Source organism: Beauveria bassiana (genome assembly GCF_000280675.1).
Source record: "Beauveria bassiana ARSEF 2860 unplaced genomic scaffold BBA_S00006, whole genome shotgun sequence".
NCBI lineage: Eukaryota > Fungi > Ascomycota > Sordariomycetes > Hypocreales > Cordycipitaceae > Beauveria > Beauveria bassiana.
Genome location: NW_007930841.1, coordinates 308,812 through 326,836, shown reverse-complemented (window position 1 = coordinate 326,836; position 18,025 = coordinate 308,812). Strand labels below are relative to the sequence as shown.

At 52.9% G+C, this 18,025-nt stretch overlaps 5 protein-coding genes across 5 annotated transcripts; 2 read left to right on the top strand and 3 right to left on the bottom strand.

The window, feature by feature from the left end:
- Positions 1-239: 239 nt before the first annotated feature.
- On the top strand, positions 240-3,390 carry BBA_02850 (SNF2 family domain-containing protein; the record flags this gene model as incomplete). Its single annotated transcript, XM_008597947.1, has 2 exons — positions 240-2,975; positions 3,040-3,390. The coding sequence occupies 2 exons, from the start codon at positions 240-242 to the stop codon at positions 3,388-3,390; spliced, it is 3,087 nt and encodes a 1,028-aa protein (XP_008596169.1).
- A 533-nt stretch (positions 3,391-3,923) lies between these two features.
- Positions 3,924-6,020, bottom strand: BBA_02849 (VHS domain-containing protein; the record flags this gene model as incomplete). The annotated part of the gene is made up of 5 exons (XM_008597946.1): positions 3,924-4,777; positions 4,827-4,899; positions 4,955-5,707; positions 5,757-5,917; positions 5,978-6,020. The coding sequence occupies 5 exons, from the start codon at positions 6,018-6,020 to the stop codon at positions 3,924-3,926; spliced, it is 1,884 nt and encodes a 627-aa protein (XP_008596168.1).
- A 2,649-nt stretch (positions 6,021-8,669) lies between these two features.
- BBA_02848 (autophagy-related protein 13) lies at positions 8,670-11,599 on the top strand (the record flags this gene model as incomplete). The annotated part of the gene is made up of 3 exons (XM_008597945.1): positions 8,670-8,903; positions 8,960-9,055; positions 9,110-11,599. The coding sequence occupies 3 exons, from the start codon at positions 8,670-8,672 to the stop codon at positions 11,597-11,599; spliced, it is 2,820 nt and encodes a 939-aa protein (XP_008596167.1).
- Positions 11,600-12,148: 549 nt separating this feature from the next.
- BBA_02847 (uncharacterized protein) lies at positions 12,149-14,636 on the bottom strand (the record flags this gene model as incomplete). The annotated part of the gene is made up of 3 exons (XM_008597944.1): positions 12,149-13,613; positions 13,680-14,227; positions 14,520-14,636. 3 exons carry the CDS (start codon positions 14,634-14,636, stop codon positions 12,149-12,151), a joined length of 2,130 nt encoding a protein of 709 aa, XP_008596166.1.
- Positions 14,637-15,645: 1,009 nt separating this feature from the next.
- Positions 15,646-16,941, bottom strand: BBA_02846 (mitochondrial 2-oxodicarboxylate carrier 1; the record flags this gene model as incomplete). The annotated part of the gene is made up of 7 exons (XM_008597943.1): positions 15,646-15,729; positions 15,785-16,403; positions 16,463-16,543; positions 16,613-16,642; positions 16,724-16,734; positions 16,789-16,811; positions 16,896-16,941. 7 exons carry the CDS (start codon positions 16,939-16,941, stop codon positions 15,646-15,648), a joined length of 894 nt encoding a protein of 297 aa, XP_008596165.1.
- Positions 16,942-18,025: the final 1,084 nt, after the last annotated feature.

Genomic DNA, 18,025 nt, shown 5'->3' with positions numbered 1-18,025 from the left:
ATGCTCATTCAAACAAAGTGTGTCAAAGAAACCTGAGTTTTGTGCATGCAACGTTCAATTTTGCACTCCATGCAATTTCCGACCACCTCATGCGCGAGAACGAGCGATTTAGACCAGGGGCAGGCTTTGCATTTAAGCCAGCAAACAGTATCACTTCCTCAGAGCTTCCAGACTTTTCAAAGTCGCCAAGGAAGCACAGCAAGACCCTAAATTCAGCACTTTACGAATTACGCGACACAATGGTTAATGTACGCGCACCACCTTCAAAATCTTTGGCTAGTCGGCTCGCAGGGGCTGACAGTGCTGGCTCCGCCAAGGCGAAATCTTTGGACGACGATGATGATATTAGTGCTATCGTCAACAATTGGGCCGCAGTCAAGAGCATCGTCCGCGAAGGACGGCCAAACCCAGAATCTACCACGGTGCCACACCTTGGGCATCCGACGAAGCTGGTATCGTCCCGCAAGCAGAAAGCCGACGTCTTCATCCGTCAGACAACCCGACCCGAACACCACATAAGCAGCACCAAAGTCAATGCTCCAAAGCCCCGCGCATACGCCGATCGCAAACCCCCTCCTCTGCCCGTCTTCAATTCAAATCAGCCCGACAAGCCTACCCGCGGCAAGTTGGGAGAAGAAATTTTCTATACCGACCCAGCAAAGGCCAGTGCAGATTTGAAGGCTCTGCTTGAAGGTGGCGTGGAAGATGAGGCTGAAGAAGAGGAGCAGCCAGAGCCTTCAGGACCTGCAGGCATATCGGACGAAAAGAAGACCGAAAAGCCCAAGAAGCAAGAGAAACAGCGAATCAGCAAGGATGGCAAGATTGACGGTCTGAAGGTCCGGCTATTACCTCATCAAGTGGAGGGTGTTGAATGGATGCTTGGTCGCGAACTCGGACCTGTAAAGCGAGGTACTGTGCCGAAGGGGGGGCTACTCGCTGATGACATGGGTCTTGGTAAAACTCTCCAGACCATATCTCTCATTCTTTCCAACCTCAAACCCGAAAAAGGCTCAGAAAATTGGAAGGCGCAATATGAAAAGACGGAAAAGACTACTTTGGTTGTCGCCCCACTGGCACTCATCCGGCAATGGGAGCACGAGATAAACGACAAAGTGGAAAAAGCTACCGGGTTGAAGGTTCATGTTCACCACGGCCCGCAAAGAACAAAGAATTTTAAGGATCTCCTCAAATACAACGTTGTCATTACGACGTATCAGATTTTGGTATCAGACCATGGCAACTCGTCAGAGGCCGAAGATGGGAAAAAGACCGGTTGCTTTGGCCCAATGTGGTGGCGCGTTGTCTTGGATGAAGCTCACACCATCAAAAATCGCAATGCCAAATCAACAAAAGCTTGCTATGCCCTACGTTCAGAATATCGCTGGTGTTTAACTGGCACACCGATGCAAAACAACCTCGATGAGCTGCAGTCACTCATAAGGTTTCTGCGAATTAAGCCATACGACGAATTGCGACAGTGGAAGGACCACATTGACCAGCCCTTGAAAAATGGCAAGGGGCATATTGCCATTGGACGCCTTCATAGTGTTTTGCAGTGCTTCATGAAGCGACGCACAAAAGACATTCTCAAGGAAGAAGGTGCATTGAGACCTGGAGGTAAGCCCGTCAAGGGCGAGGAAGACGATCCGGGTCCTGGCTTCAAGCACACCGAACGAAAGATCGTCACCGTTTCCGCCGAACTTTCTGCTGCCGAGCGTCACTTCTATGACCGTCTAGAAGATCGCACTGGCGAGAGTATGAAGCGTATGATGCAAGAAAAGCTCAACTACCTTAATGCCTTTACGCTGCTCCTGCGTCTGAGGCAAGCGTGCAATCACCCGAAGCTCGTGGAGGGCAAGATTGAGAAGGATCGAGATGCTATGACTACCGACAGCAGCCAAGGTCAAAGCCAAAGTCAAAGGTCACAAGAGACCGAGATTGATGCCATGGCAGACCTGTTTTCTGGAATGGGGATAGAATCCAAGAAATGCAGTGTTTGCTCTCTGGATCTTCCCAAAGACGACGCCGCGAAGGGGCTAAGTACTTGCTCAGATTGCACGGAAGACATGGCCCAGTTCAAGGATTTTGAAAAGAGCAAGAAGAATAAAAAGGCAAAGAAGCCCAAGGTCAAGAGCAAAACCAAATCGCACAAGCAGCGCCAACCTGAGCGAAAGCTGCCAGCAACAGCCAGCCAAACAACTCGACGTCCACGAAACCGCAATACTGTCATTGACAGCGATGACGAGGATGATGACGAGGGTAGCTGGCTGGTTCCAGACGGCGAGAGAGGTTCTCTCAACCTGGGCAAGGCCGGAGGTGAAGAAGACGAAAATGCTGCTGGCCCTACCGAGTGGCTTCGATCCGACTCAGAAGAGTCTGAAGATGAAGACGAGAGCAATCTGAGCAGCTTCGTTGTGGATGATGAGAACGGTCCAAAGCCTACACAAGACTCGGATGATTCTCTCCTGTCGATGGACGCCTTGACTAGGCAACTTGCGTCACAGACACTGGATGACAAGCACACTAGAGTCTCTCAGGCTTCTGCAACAGAGAGCGAGGACGACGGTAGCTCTAATGATGAATCGTCAAGCTCCACGTCCGGTATTGACGAGTCGGAACTGTATTCTGACGACGACGACGTGCGTCCGGCACCTGGGTCGAGCCAGATTGTAGCCTCGGCCAAGATTCGCGAACTCAGTCGCATTTTACATGCCGAAGCCCACGAACACAAGTTTATTGTCTTTTCCCAGTTCACGTCCATGTTAGACCTCATCGAGCCCTTTATCCGTAAAGACGGCTTCAAGTTTACGCGCTATGACGGCAGCATGCGCAACGACGAACGCGAAGAGAGTCTACGGAGACTGCGCGAGGACAAGAACTGCCGTGTGCTGCTGTGTAGTCTCAAGTGTGGCAGTCTGGGTCTCAATCTCACGGCCGCCACTCGTGTCGTCATTGTCGAACCTTTTTGGAATCCTGTACGTTGCTCGACCTCGCATCGTTTCTTGTTTTTGCCCTCTGCTAACCACGCTCTTGAACTAGTTTGTCGAGGAACAAGCCATTGACCGCGTTCACCGCCTCAACCAGACCGTCGACGTGATTGTGTACAAGCTGACCGTCGCCAAGACGGTCGAGGAGCGCATCATTGACCTGCAGGATAAGAAGCGCTTGCTCGCCGAGCAGGCCATTGACACGGGCGCCAAGAAGGGCGCGCTCAAGCTTGGTCTGACTGAGATTATCGACATGTTTAAGCCTGGCGGCCACTTTAGCGGCGGCACGGGCTCCCACGGCCTTGGCGAGCAGATTCAAGCCGCTTCGCGCTTCGTCGGTGCTGCTAAGAAGGCGCCGTCGTCGAGACGAGAGGAGAGTACCGTCTATGGACGGCGTTGGTAGACTTTTTTTTTTTTTGTGCAGAGTCTGAGGGGTTCATTCACAATGCATTTGTGGCGTTGATAGTCAAGCGAATGCTGGTTTCTTTCTTCAAGATTTGATTACTGGAGAGATTTAACTTTGGTGAGATTGTTTCTTTACGTATAACTTTTTCACGCATGAAATTATGGCAAGACATGGATGATAGCTACATGAAAGGTCATCGTTTGGGCTTTAATGATACCAGACAATTATGCTTTTGCTTACAGGATTACATGGACACGTAGAGCAAAGGCGCATCACATGATAACTGCAATGGTTCTGTCAAGTAAACCAAGAATTTCAAACAAAACGTGTCGCTAGCTAGCTAGTGATGATGTGTGCTGCTATAGGTGCATCCCCCCTCTCCTGCGTGTTTTTCATGTCACGGAACCTTGCCGAAATTTGCAAGTCACTCACCACATAGATCACTTACACCAAGCTTTCTAACATGGGGTAAGAGAAAGTCTTGACCTATTCTCCCTGACAGATTCTGCTTTCCCATCCGCTTGATTTGCTTAGTAGCCGCCAGGCTGGCGGTAGTAGTCGTTCGGGCTAGGCGCACTGGGGCCGTCGGAGGCAGAGGCTCCGGGTGGGACATATGGCTTATACTGAGGCACGCCGCCACCAGGGGCGCCGCCACCAGGGACCTGCGGGGGCTGGCCGGTCGGCACCGGAGGAGGGGCCTGCTCAGGCGGTGAGTAGCTCTGGTAGTGCGGCTGCGAGGGAGTCTGCTGCTGGTGCGAGGGCGCCGGCGCGCTGGCAGAAGCTGCTTCATCCTGGGCGTAGAAGCTGTTGGGATTGTGCGGCGCAATGGGAGAGTCGTAGACCGAAGTGGCCAGCTCCTGGGCTCCGTATGTGCTCTGGGGCCGCTGCGCCTGCTGGGAGGGCGGGTGGTACAGCTGCTGAGGCTGAGGCGAGTAAGGTGTATAGCTTTGGCCCTGAGGCGGAGGCGATGCGCTGTTACCAGGCACGGACGGCTGCGAGGATGAAGGAACATGCGGCGTGGAGTCGCGAGGGGGGTATTGCTGGGAAGCGGGCGGTTGGGTTCCGATCTGAGATGGCACCTCGGCTCCGCCTACGTAAAACGGAGCATTGCCAGGTTGGCCGCCGGGCGGAAAATTGGGAGGAGGAGAAGATGCTTGGTAGCCCGAACCGGGCCCTGCTGGAGGCGCAGGGTTATAGTATTGGTTGGGCTCCTGAGACGGGGGAGGCTGGCTGGGATAGCCTACAGGCTGAGGGTAGCCTTGGCCGGGTCGCATTGCATATTGCTGGTAATTATGTTGAGGGGGGTGTGCCATGGAGGACTCAAGAAGAGACTCGTAATCTCGGCGTGCCTTGATAAACTTCTCGTTGAGTTGTGTGAAGTCATCTACCAAGTATTAATGCGTGATTTCTTCTGAGCTGTGAGTGTGATTTACCTTTCTTCTGAGAGTACTTTTCGATCAGCTTGATGAGCTTTGGTCGAATTGCCAATGTTTGATGATAGAGCTTCTAGTAAAGGTTAGTGTATCCAGCCCTTCCATCTTTGCTAAGTTATCGTTCTTACTGAAATCTCCTCGTTGTCCTCCTCTCGAGGACCCGTATTGGAGGCACTTAGCAGGGTCAAGAGCTTCTCTACGTTTTTTATTTCTGCAAAGACCTCGGCTTCCATCTGCGCTTCTCTCTGCAGCTCATCTGGTGTCGGATCCGTGAGCTTCTCGACATAGTTGAGCGGAAAAATGCCGGTATTGCCCTTGAGTGAACCGCGCCACCAGTCCTTGTATACACTCTCGAGAACAGCAATGACATCGCCTTTCTTGAACTCGAGTTCGCCGGGTTCAGAGGGTGCAAAGTCGAACAAGGCGCGCACTCTGCTGACCGTGGCTGCCGTGGTGCCGGCAGGCACTGGTGGAGCTGGAGCAGCCTCTTCTTTGCTAGAGGAGCCAGGCTGCGCAGAGCTGGAGGATGTGGCAGCCTTCTTGCGGTCGTCTTCTTGTAAGCTCAGCTTGAGTGCCATCTGGAGTTCTTCGTCTTCCTTTTGCCTGTCTGACGCGGTGAGACCTTGCTTCTGCGGCGCGCTCGGGGCTTGCAGCGTGGGGTTGGTTTGCTTCAGTCGGTAGTAAGCGTCGTACATAATGCCTAAATCGGCATCCTTGCTAAACATGTCACTCCAATCCTTCATTTTTTCCAGAATCTTGCTCTTGACTTGTTGGTGGGTGTTACGGTCGTTGGCAAGCTTGAGTAGGGCGTCGGAGAAGGCACGGCTGGACACTTCGCGGTGCATGGGCTTTCCGCAGTTTTGGCAGAGAGCGTGTGCAAGCTGGAGTAGATCAGCATATATCCTGAAAGGAGAGCCCTGACAAATTTACCTCGAGTGTATATAATTGGACATTCGCATTACGATGCGCAAGGCGCTTGATCATGCTTTGGACAGCTTCTTTGGGGCCAGTTGGGTCGCTGGTAGCCTTGTCGCATACCTCCATGATGGCGCCCCAGTCCTCGGAGGTGAGGTTCTCGTCCGTCGCCTTGGCTAAAGAGAGTTAGCATTGCTACATGGAGGAGGTGAATCACCGGCCGTCACACGACTTACCGACTGCATCATCGAAAGGACCGACCGCCGCCGCTCGAAACATGGTTGCGATGCTTGGGTCGACAAGCGAGTGGGCGCGAGTTGGTGGAGGTGGTAGCTGAACGACAGGCGAGAGAGGCGAGAGAGGCGAGAGAAAATCCGAGGTTTTCACGAGTCGGTATGTGATTGATAGGTGATGCCGAGGTATCGCGAGTGGTGTCGAGTCGATGCACAACCCGTTGCAGGAAAAGAAGAGGTGCGGTGGCGAGCTCGGTAAGGTCGTCCGTCAGTGGGTGGATGTCAGCGTCTTGCAGGCAGGCAGACTGGAGCCAGAACCAGTTCGTCATCAGGACGCGAAGGCTGGGTGGCTAAGTGGGGTTGCACCAGGCAAAGTTGGCGGCAGGGCAGCGGCAGTGCAGCGGCAGTGAGAGCTGGTGGTTGAATATTGCTACAAAAATAGCCAAGTGACGATTTCCGGAAAGGAGAAGAAATGTAAAAAAAAAAACTACATGGACTAGCTAGATAGTAACAATGGCTCTCGGTTTCATTTCTGCTATAATTAGTGGTCCTCTTGACCTGCTTTCCATTGACATCGAAGACCAATAATGAGCACTGCCGGATACGCTAGCGCGGGTGACTTGTTAGGCTTGGTCGCCTGAGCTAAAGTAAGGTAGCGCTGTTTCTTTGGCACGAGGGCACCTGCATGTGCTTCTGCCCAACAAGGCGAACCAATACCTACCTAGGTATCCAAGGGCTTGTTCCTCTTCCGGCCTACAAGCTGTGCGGCTGACGGAGGATAAATCACTGCAGTTCAAGAACCACGATTTCGGCTGGTCCATGCTTGGATGCTTTATTAACTACTTTCGAAGCTATAGATGACGAGCCCGGCGTAGTAAGAAGTGAGCTGGACGAGAGACAACTTAAGCTGGACGAGAGGAATATACACCAGACCAGAGTTCATTTTGATTGGAAGGATGAAAGCACCAGACCGAATCTTGGTGGATCTATATCAGGATGAGAGAAGACTACATGGACAAAATCTTATAGAACCGTCGCTCAACCAGAGTCATCAACTATAGGCAGTAACAAACGGCCAACGAGCCATGCACTCTCAAGCACAGACACGCAATTGTCGACATTGCAGATCTTTCTGCACTTGTGGGATGACAGCTGTTCTGTAATACGTGGCACAGGCCAGACGAGAGCTCTCTTCGGATAGCTGGCGGTGGCACATTTTCACCCCAGCTTGGTGGACGCCAACAGTGACACGACAGTGCAGACAGAGCTGCAGCATCCACAACAAGCGGTGCATGCCTGAACGTGGTCGAGGTTCACTCGATTATGCACGAGTTGGCGAGTTAATCGTGAATGAGGTCTGTGTAACTTGTGCGGCGTGATGCATAGTAGCTGCTCGCGACAACATCACCCTGAGTGACACTCGATTGGCTGCAACCTGTAGGCCAGGTCAATGGCTCCCAATTTGCCAATTTCCCCCCTGCAGTGACAGAGCACTGTTTATCACAGTCAGCGCGTGTCCATGGCCCCAGTATCCTCGACATCAAGGTTGTACAATCCAAACAATGTGCCTAGATGCGATCTGGCAGCCCGAAACTGACCCCGTCTCTTTTTTTTTCTCTGCTTTTCAATCATGTCCCGGACCCGGCCAGTGGTCGCAGCATCCCCAGGCTGCCCTCAGTGCGGGTACCAGATACTGCATCGGGACCTGAGGAGTGGGTCAGTCAACGGGCGCCAATGAGGTATCAGCAGCCAGCGATTGGGTACAAGATACTTGCCGTGACTCTGGGAGCCACACACTTTAGCTCAGGCATGCTTGTCTTCTTGCCTGTGCGCCCCATCAAGGGCCTTCATAATGGACGCCAGGACACACGCCTACCTAGGTACCTAGCTAACAATCTAGCGCCGCCCGAACAGCTGCCTGGCTCCATTTAGCTGGTACTTGCCTCATCTACCCTTTTGTACCAACCATCAGGTATCACGATAGCAACTGCTGCCCCCAGAACCCGCTTCTTCTCCACGACTTGTTAGGGAGCCCTTGTGCCCATTGCGTTATCGACGCTGCCGTTCGAGTCACCTCTCGCATCAACCACCACCGCTCTTCTTCTTCTTCTTCTTCCTCCTCACTTAACCTCTTGGTAACCTCCTACGCTACCTCTCCATCCTTCTCTGAATTCTCATTCCTACTAGTCCCTAACCTTCCTTGTCCTTCCTTGCCGCCAATCCTCTCCTGCGGCCGCCCTATGACGAAACCTATCTACCGAATCACCATCACGAGGTCCTCGACGAGCCGCTACGAATGACCCGGCCTCGGATCCATCTACCACCATAGCCCGCCAAACACAAACCACTTGACAAGTTCGACATCCCTCTCCCATCTTCGATACCTATACTTCCTACGCTGCCCCAGTCCTGCGGTTGTACTCGCACCAGCCGGCCCTGTCCTCTTGTACGGTACTTTGAACTACCCTTGTGTCAGCTGCTGTCCGACCACTGGTGACTAGGTAGCTAGCTACCTACTAGTTTGGCTCCTTGTCCATCTACACACTCATCCACAACTACAATTTCTTGATATTACAATCATTCACCATTACTATCGACTGCCAAGCCACGACGATGGAAGAGCACACTTCTATTGCCTAATTGCTCCCCGACGTCCACTCTCCTCCCCATCGGCCGAAACCTTTTGCCTCTCGCTATGCATCAACAAGCAAGGATACCCCAGAGGAAAGCCTCATCGCCCGCGCCATCGCCACAGCTTCCTTCCTCTCGGGGTGCGCCCAACGCTGATGCCGGCATCGGCGGAGCTCGCCCTAGGGCGGGACCAACTCTCTCCATGAACCAGCCTGCAGCAGCTCCAGCTGTTAGTGATAGCACACCGGCCTCAGCTTTGCCCAGCGATTCCGTAAAAAAACTGGACCAGATTGTGCAGGTGTGTTGAACCAAAGAAAGCTCACGTCGTCGCTTCAGTGCTGATAATCTATGCAGAATTTCTACACCAAAGCTGCCGCATTAATTCTGGACTCAAGGATGAAGTTGCGGCCCATACTTAATTCTAGTGGAGCTCCCAAGGTCAATAAATGGGTGTGTGCGCCCTGCCTCGTCCGCCAGCTTCCATTATGCTGACCGTTTATGCAGTACCAAATAGAAACAGATGAGATCGATGACTTTCGAGAAGAGCTCAAGACTTGGAAGACATGCGGCAGTTTGGAAAACCTTCCGCCTCCAATGGTCATCGAGGTGTTTCTAGATGCCTCCTCCTTAAAAGAAAGTCAGAGTCTAATTACTATTGACGAACAAGGCAAACGCTGGGATGTCATGGAACAGCTGCAGTCGTCCCGCTCAAGTGAAGGCACGTCGCCCAGTACTTTCGGCCGCAACACAGAAGTCGTCTTGGAACGTTGGACGGTGGAGCTGATGCCCAATACCTCCATGCCAACAGAAGACTTTGGTCCCATCCTCCCAACCATTTACAAAAAAGCCATCGTCTTCTTCAGATCCCTCTTCATTACCACGAGGCTCTTGCCAGCCTGGAAATTCACAAGTCATGGGCGAACAAAGGGCTGCGTTGCGGCTCTCTCCCCTCGTTGCAGGATACTTATGCAGCGTCCGCACAGAACATCGCCAGACCTTCTGAGGAGCCCCATTGACGGCAAGTCCGATCCCATTACGGAATACATGTTTGGAGACTTGGATGTTCCCGTTGGCCGCCTGAGCACGTCAGTTACGTACAGAAACGATTGCAACTTCAAAATCGATGATGCGGAGTCGCTTTTGAGCTCTAGGTTCATGGGTATTGACGAGAACTACTTCAAGCCCTCCATACCCACGAGAACTGGTTCTCCCAGAGCTACACAACCCGAAGTTGGCTCACTACGAGACCATCGAAGACGACCTGGCATCGGTGATGTTCAACAAACCTACGGCAGTCTATCAACGTTTCATGGCGACGGGCCCTTGGGAACCAGTCCCATCACTGCGCTGAGATCTGTCAAGCATCCCGGCTCTGACACAAGCTCCCCGCCAGCCTCGTTGCCGAGGCAATCAGACTTCGATGCTCCTCACTCATTACCCATTGGCACAAAAGGACAATCAAGTCGTCATGCAACCCGACCTGATGGATCTTCTAGAAGACCATCCATCTCTTTCCAACCATTCAAGGCGGGCTCTCTCTCGGGCTCTCCCGTACCTCGATCTCTCGAACCGGAATCTCCAGCATCATTGCAAAGCCGAACCTCAGCTTTCCCACCGATGCAGCCTAGGCAACGAACATCACTTACCGCTGGCATGCCCGCGTCCTTGCGAGGCGGACCTCCGCAACCAACCGATATTCCCGTCGTTGGCTCGCCGCGCCCTTCCTCTTCCAGCCGCTATAGCAGTAGTTTTACCCACCGTCGCAATCGTCCGTCCATTAGTGGGCCGAGTAGAGGAGGACCCGATGATGAGCAAGGTAGCAGTGGGCGACAGAGCCTGGCCTCCTCGGTGGTTCAACCTGGATCTGGACTATTAGCTGAGCCTGAAAACACTAGCTCCGGGTCGCTGCCTGCCGAAGAAGACGACATCTCCGACTTCTTAAAGATTCTGGATAGCAAAAAGACACTCAAGAGTTTCGAGCCAACCAAGCGAGAGTCGGCAACGAATAAGACCGTTGCGCAGTTGTCCAGGTTTCACCTCATGAAGGAGTCAAACAACGCCCTGGGAGATTCCATGACGTCGTCTATGCAGCTGCAGCGCTCGTCAAGTAGCTCCAGCCGGCAACTAACGAGTGTACCCGGAATGGTAGCGCCGGCATCAATGTCGCCGTCTTCATCGTCACCTGGCAAGCCCATTTCACCACATACCCCCCATACGCCCGCTATTCCATCTCGCCTCAGCGAAAACTCGATAGTCGATCACTCAGACGAGCGTTCTAGAGCAGTTTCTCGAGGAGCACGCCCCGAAGGCCCCTCGATCCCGGAAACAAGTCGCGAAAGCACCATTACCCAGGAAGGCACTACTGCTATCGATATACCATTGTCGCCCCGCCTTGGCTCACATCAGAGACGATCAAGTTCGGTTGCACAACAGACCAGGGCGACTGCTGACGACGAAGAAACGGACTTGGCTTTTGCCAATCGAAGCATCAGTCTGGGAGCAGAGGATAGGGAGCCTCCGACTCTCAGCACGCTTCGTCGCCAGTTGCAGCTGCAAGACGAGTCTACCGCCCGTGAAAGCCCGCCCAGCAGCCTGCGACCCGCCCCTGAGATTCGGTCTGCGAGTGTCTCGGTGGCGATGCTCCGCGGTTCTACAGAAGAAACACCCCCAGACGGTTTGATTTCTGTCTCGCAGACCTCGTCGCCGTTTCAACGAAAGCGATATACTGGAATGAGCGCCGGGCGTGGCCAGACACCGCCACCACAGCTCACGCAGTCTGGTAGAGGCAGCTACACGGGTGCTTGCAGCAGCCGCCTCATCCGTGGAGATGATGAGTCGGTCGGCGACGAACCACTCATGTTTACGCTCTCAGAGATGGATGCCCAGGGTCGTCGCAGCATAGAAGAAGGGCGCGGCAGTGTAAATACAGGAAGCAATACCGGCTCAGAGAGAGCCGTATTTGAGCCTCGCGGCACAACCAGAAGGGGCTGGTAAATTGGAAATTGGAGATATTGAAGCATAAAAATTGTATAAAGAAGACGTACTTTTTCTCGACATTTCACAGAATGCAGAATATTGGCCCTATACAAGCATTGCACATTTATTAGTTTGCATGGGGTCTTGCGCAAGGATAAGGTGTTGGTTGATGTTTTTGATTTAGGATTCTAGAAAATGGATATCATGCATATAACTTGATAACGCCCAATGTGGTAGCTACTAGGCTGAAAAAAAAAAAAACCGTCGAATAATCCCTTGATTCTTGCAAAACCTGATGTTGCGATAGATGTCGTAGAAATGGCATCTTGATAAGAAAAGAAAGAGCCAGTTGAAATGTTTGCCAAATGCGCAAAAGATTGGTTGGTGATGGAAAGGGATGAGCTCGAAACCAACCCACCGTTAACCAAGTCGTTGACTTGTAGATGTAAATTCAATTTACAAAGTCGTCAAGTCGTATTCTCTCGTAAAGCATAGTACTGTCGTGAGCAAAAGAGTGAGCAAGAGTCGTGGGTGCCAGTAATTTGGCTAGGATTTTGTGCCAGCTTATTATTCTTCGTCATTGTCGTCTTGGTTTTCATCGTCGTCACTTTCGTCCTGTTCATCAGAGTCCACCTCCTCTTCTGATTCCTCTATATCATCATTCGGCACACGACCACCTCTGCCATTGCCATCTTCTCCTTCTTCTTCATCATCATCATCATCATCGCCGTCGTCGTTTTCGTCATCCGAGTCGCTCGACGACTCCTTCTCCCAGGACTGTTCCCGCAGCCGCTGCGCAACGTGCGCTGGCCCTGGAGACTGCTGCGGCGCAGAGCGACGAGATTTCACTGCTCCGATGGCGCCTTCGACATCAATCTTTATCGGCGTGGTGTCGCGGTCGCTGCGGACAAACATGCTGCCTTCGGAATTCTCCGAGACGGGGCTGACAGAGGGGGGGAATCGGTAGCTTCCTTGCGCCGGCAGCCCTGGGGTCATGTGTCGGGCGGGTGAGGGGCCACTGCCGCTGCCGCCGTGGCCGTCGATGTAGAGGTCAGAGCTCCGGCTACGTCTTGTAGCGCAGGGAGAGGGAGGAGGCGCGTCAGCGTTGGCGTTGACGTTGTAGCTGCTGCTGCCGTGGGTATGTGTGGTCTCATTTAGATCGGTATTGACCATGGCCGTGTCGACATCATCACCATGCTCGGTGACGCTCATCTCTTCGTCGCTCTGCTCGCCGCGCTGAGGAGCGTCGGACATGAGCACGTCGTCGTCGGAGGGGCCCGCCACAGAAGCTGGGCCTGTGGTGCGAGCGACGCGACGGGGGGAGTTGCGACCATGTCGACGATCAGGGCGGTGGTTGCGTCCTCGGTCGTTGTCATCATCGCTATCGTCGTTGTCGTTCTCTCCATTGCCGCCGTGGAATCCTGGAGTGAGGCCGTGTTGGTCGTCGGGTCCGGATGGCGGGGCCTCATCCTCATCCGGCTCGCTCTCCGGCTCGTATTCTAATCGGTCTCCGTCTCTCTCTCTTTCAATCGTGATTTCCTTTTCGATCCAGCGCCTCTCGTGATTTCTGGGCAAATACCCACAAAGAGGAGCAAGGTTTTCAAATTTTGCCAATCTCTCCTTCTCGGGGGCTTTTTGTCTCGTCGTCACCTCATTCAACAGCCCAATAAAGTTATGGTTACGCAGGCCCGTCGTCTTACCTCCCTTGATATAGAAATCATAGTCGTAGAGTCGCATAGAGTAAAGTCCTCGCAGACACCAGATGTAGTCGCCGCCCTGTATCGTCTTCATGTCGCGAAAAAGCCGGAAATCCGGCTGCGTTATCGTGTGTCCTTTAAGGAATCGAATAGCTCCGCGTGGTTCGTGCTTTCTGCGCATATAGAAAGGATCGCTCTCGCGAATGTAAATCTCAATATGCTTCAGCCGGATGCTCTCCGGCAAGTACATGAGCGGCTGCGTGCGGCGCGATATATACTTGCCACGCTTCTTGGTGGGGGCGTTGCAAACCTCTTGATTTCCAATCCATAGCAGGCTGATAAGCTGCAGTCTTTGTATTCTCGCTCCAATATTGCCCGCGAAGCGACCCTATTCGCCCAACGAGGAGAAGCAGAAGTGATTGAGACTGTAAAAGAGGTTGCTGCCGATGTAGTTCCACTGCTTGCACACGCTGAGGGGAGCGAGCAGAACCTGGGGGGGCATCTCACAGGTAAGACTAAATGATGCGTTTCCGATGTGGAAACGATTCAGCAACCGGAGGCTGCCGTTGACGAGGCCCGGGCCTGGCTCGTAGTGAGGGTCCAGTCGCGAAACGACGTGGATAGGCCGACCATCAAAGACAAGAAGGTTCCGCAGAATCCCCCCCAGAACTTGGACGGGGAACCGGGAATTCAAGTCTAGGCCGGTGGCCGGCTGACGAGCCTGCCTCTGCGCCTTGCTAGCCTGCCTCTGCGCCTGGAATTTGGCCATCCACTCGTTCCATACGTGGTACTGCTCCAAGTCCGCCTCAGACGGTCTCCGGAGCTTGAGTCCTGGATGGAGATATGTGTAAGAGCTGTTCTCCTCCCAGGTAGCCATCTTCACAATTTTACCGTATTCAAAAGCGCCGGGCTGACGGAGCAGGCGCTTGGCAAGCTCCCCTCTCCATGTCTGCTGTTTAGTTAGCCTCATCTCATAGCAATGCAGTCGTGCGACGATGACTGGTAGTTTCACTTGCCGTTTCGGTTTTTTTTGGCTGCCTCCTGTTTCTAGCTTGCTGCGCCCGGTCTCGCAGTCTCCTGTTTGCCTGTCGCAGCTGCTCCCTGACATTACTGAGTCGCTCGCGTGCGCTGGCCACGTGAGCCCTCAGTCGCCTGATCCTCTGCTTCCTGCGAAAGGCAGCCTCTCGTCTGTCTCTGAAAGGAGGCTCGCATGCTTTCAAGCAGTCGCCTTGAAAATTCACCTCTGCCTGTGAATCCCCACTTTCGCTACCACTGTCGGTGAGATCCCCGTCGTCGTCTAACAAGGCCGGATCAAAGCCTTGATGAGTGGCGTCATCGCCCTGTTCAGGGTCGTTCATGGTGGTTTCAGACCTGCTAGTCGCTCCCTATAGGTAATTAGCACGGAACAAGCATGTCAAGTTTGTAAGTGAAACGGAGAAGAAAGGGCAGAGGAGAGAGAAGCATGAGTGAAGAGACTCCAATGAGTTGACTCTTGCATCAACCCAGCGCGCGGAGGCCGTGTGACAAAATCGTTGAAGACCTCGCGTCACTGATCTTGGGTGGTGTAGAAGATGCATAGGCAAATATGGCACGCACCTGTAGACTTGTAGGCTGGAAAGCAACGATGGCTCAAGAATGCAGTGATCAGTGCTGCCGCAAAGGGCAGTGAAAGCAGAATATAAAGAAGAAACAATAAGAGGCTAAAAGAGAAAATAGATAAAGAAAGCCAATTGAAGGATTAGATTATCATTAGAGGTGTTCAGAGTTCGTGGGTGTTGTTGGAGTTGTGTGTGGTGGAGGATGAAGGGCAGAAGGCGGGTGGAAGTGGGTGTATTTATAGGGGAATCTAGGGAGGGATGAGTGCATTTGTAGAGGGAGGAGAAGAGAGGAAAATTATGAGGAAAAATGAAAATGAGGCGCTTTTTTACAAGTATTCTTATCGTGTTGGCTGAATTCAAAGGCTCTCCTGCAAGGCGGCGTTTGTGTGCATGAAGGCGTGCAGCTGGCAATTGACGCAACCAGGAAAACGACTGCCAGCTCACTGCAGACGACACACCTTGATACTTGAGATTGGCTAGGCTAAGAATTCTTCTAGATTGTCTATCACCGCTGCTATATCGCATCGCATAGGCGCACGTTTCATAAATCCCCTTGATGCCGCCAGAAAGATGACAAAAAAGATAAAGTTCGACGGAGAGTTAAGTCTCAACCCCAGCAGCATGCCCACACACCATGTATATGTACAAAAGGTAGGCTTCTTGGCGTTCATTATTTCTTTTTCTTCTCCATTCATATTCCAAACACGTTTTGACAGGATGCTACGTAACCTCGGGTGGTATCACTTTTTTTCATGCTTCTTGAGAGAATTTAAACTTGCCACTGGCGGAAAGTGTCCATGACGGTAGTGAAGACGACGAGGAGAATACCGCCTCCGGGGCCAAGACGAAGGACCTGACAAGAGTTAGCGTTTGCGTATGGGTGCGAGACAATGGGCGAAGGGACATACCTTGGGAAGGAAACCCTTGTAGAGAGCGCCAAAGCCCTCTTCTCTGAACACGGTGACCACGCCGGGCCAGGCCCAGTTGTACTTGGGGATCTGGCCGGCCACCTTGGGAGTATTTTGAATTCTACTCTTGACGACATCCATGGGTGTGTTGAGGATGGTGCCGACGGTACCACCGACGGCGCCGGAGATGAGGTCGTTGGTCATCTTGCCGCTCTTGGTGTCTTGTTTGGGGAGCATTTGACGGACCTGGAAAATGCAGCCAAAGTAGCCAGCGTTCCAAAGAATGTGGCGCCACAAGGTAGACTCGAGACCCTGGTACATGGTGAGGACGCCCTCGTTGCGGACCGTTTTGACGACACAGTCGACCATGCCCTTGTATTTGCCGGCCGAGGCCTTGTCCTGGAGACGAATCTTGACAAGCTCAAAGGGAACGACGACAAATGACTCGGTAGCACCAGCGGTGGCGCCGGTAAGGACGGAGAGCGACTGGTTCATCTGGGTGACGCCAAACATGTTGCGGTAGAACTTGCCCCATTCGTCATTGGCTGCAAACTTGGTGGCACGCTTGGGGGCTTCCATCAAGATGGGAGCCGTGATGCCGCGATAGAGGCGGGAGAAGCTGGGCTAGTTGTCAGCAATTTTTACTTGCCCTGAGTCGGCGTCGAGGTGGTGCCGTACCCTTCATTTTTGATAATCTTGCGGAAGCAGTCGACCATGCCATTGTAACTCTCGCCGGTAGCGGTACCGGTTTGCAATTGACTAACAGCGTGTTAACGTTACGGTTCTCGCAAGGAAAGGTCAATTGAAGCTGTGGGAGAACAAGCGTACACTCGAGTCTTGACAACGTCCAATGGGTACCTGGGCGCGTGACGGTTAGCGGGATGTTCTCGGCGAGTTCGGCGTCAACACCGAAGTTGATGTATGCAGGAAAAGGCTCACATGACCAGAATCTAAGGAAATCAATTTAGTGTGTGTTAAAATCAGCGGTTGGCAAGTCCTGTTACCTCAGAAACACCGGCAATGGCGCCTGCAGGAGACGAATGTTAGCCATGAGCTCTCAACGGTTGTAGGTAGTAGCGCCACGAGGGCCACGACGGCGGGCGGCACGAACCGGCGGCGAACTGGTAGACAAAGGGCAGAGGCTTTTCCTCGGCCATTTTGAGCGGTGACGACGAGAATTGGGATTTGTGCGTGGGAATGGGCGGCGAGGTCGAGGTTTTCGAGGACAAAACGGTGCAACGGCAACGGTGAAAGGTCGGAGAGAGGGCGCATGCGTAACAGAGAAGAAGGCCGAGACGAGATCGGGCGGGAAATGATTTTAGCGGGAATTTTGGCAGGACGGCGTCTGCGGGGTGGCAGTCGGGCAGCGCAGGCACGCCAGTGGCAGGCGCTGAGACGGGATCGTTGGCGGCTTCTAACTGGCCAGTACCAGCTGATCTTGCAGGGGTTCACGGCTGTTTTTACAGGTACCAACCTGCTAATTCGAGTGCCTACCTAGCCTAAGGTACCTAGGTAAGTAACCTTCGTACCTACTATTTACCTACAAACAATAAGGTGCACATAAGCCGCAATTTTGATCCTGGTCGCGGGGCCACGATTGTCTGCGGCGTCTGCACGCGACGTGGTAATTGAGCTAGATTGTAGTAAGAATATGGGGAAGCTAGAGGGGTATGCATATTTGATTTCCATCAGAGGCACAGATGGCTGTATGCATGCACCCTGTTAGCTGTATTTAGTTTGGTTTCTGAATCCAAGGCAATGTTGTGCGCCGACAGAAAGAGGCTGCACAACCTTGGAAGATGCTTCTCTGCGTCTGCTCTGACACTTTTTTTGTGAGATTGTCGACTGCGATGCGATGCGATGGCGCGTGCAATCTATTGTCTTTTATGTGCGTGGTTATCACGGCTCATCGAGCCGAATTAAATCGAGGCGGTTATGTTCCTTCTTCTATTCCGCACGTACATGTACTCGGAATATCACGGATGGCTTCACTCGCCACAACTGCCACCCTCCTCCCATTTCTGTCATCATAATACACGCGTCGTATAACAGGCACATGAACCTCTAAACCTCCAAGAATGAATATCACGGGAACGGAGTGACTCTGCATGTAACACGGGCAAATGGCAACTAGCCCTGGGCCACATGTGCAGACGCCACGGTTTAAACCCCCATCGGCCCAGGAGAGCAGCACAGGTAACAGCGCTGAGCGGCCATTGGTCACGGCGGACGAAACTCTCT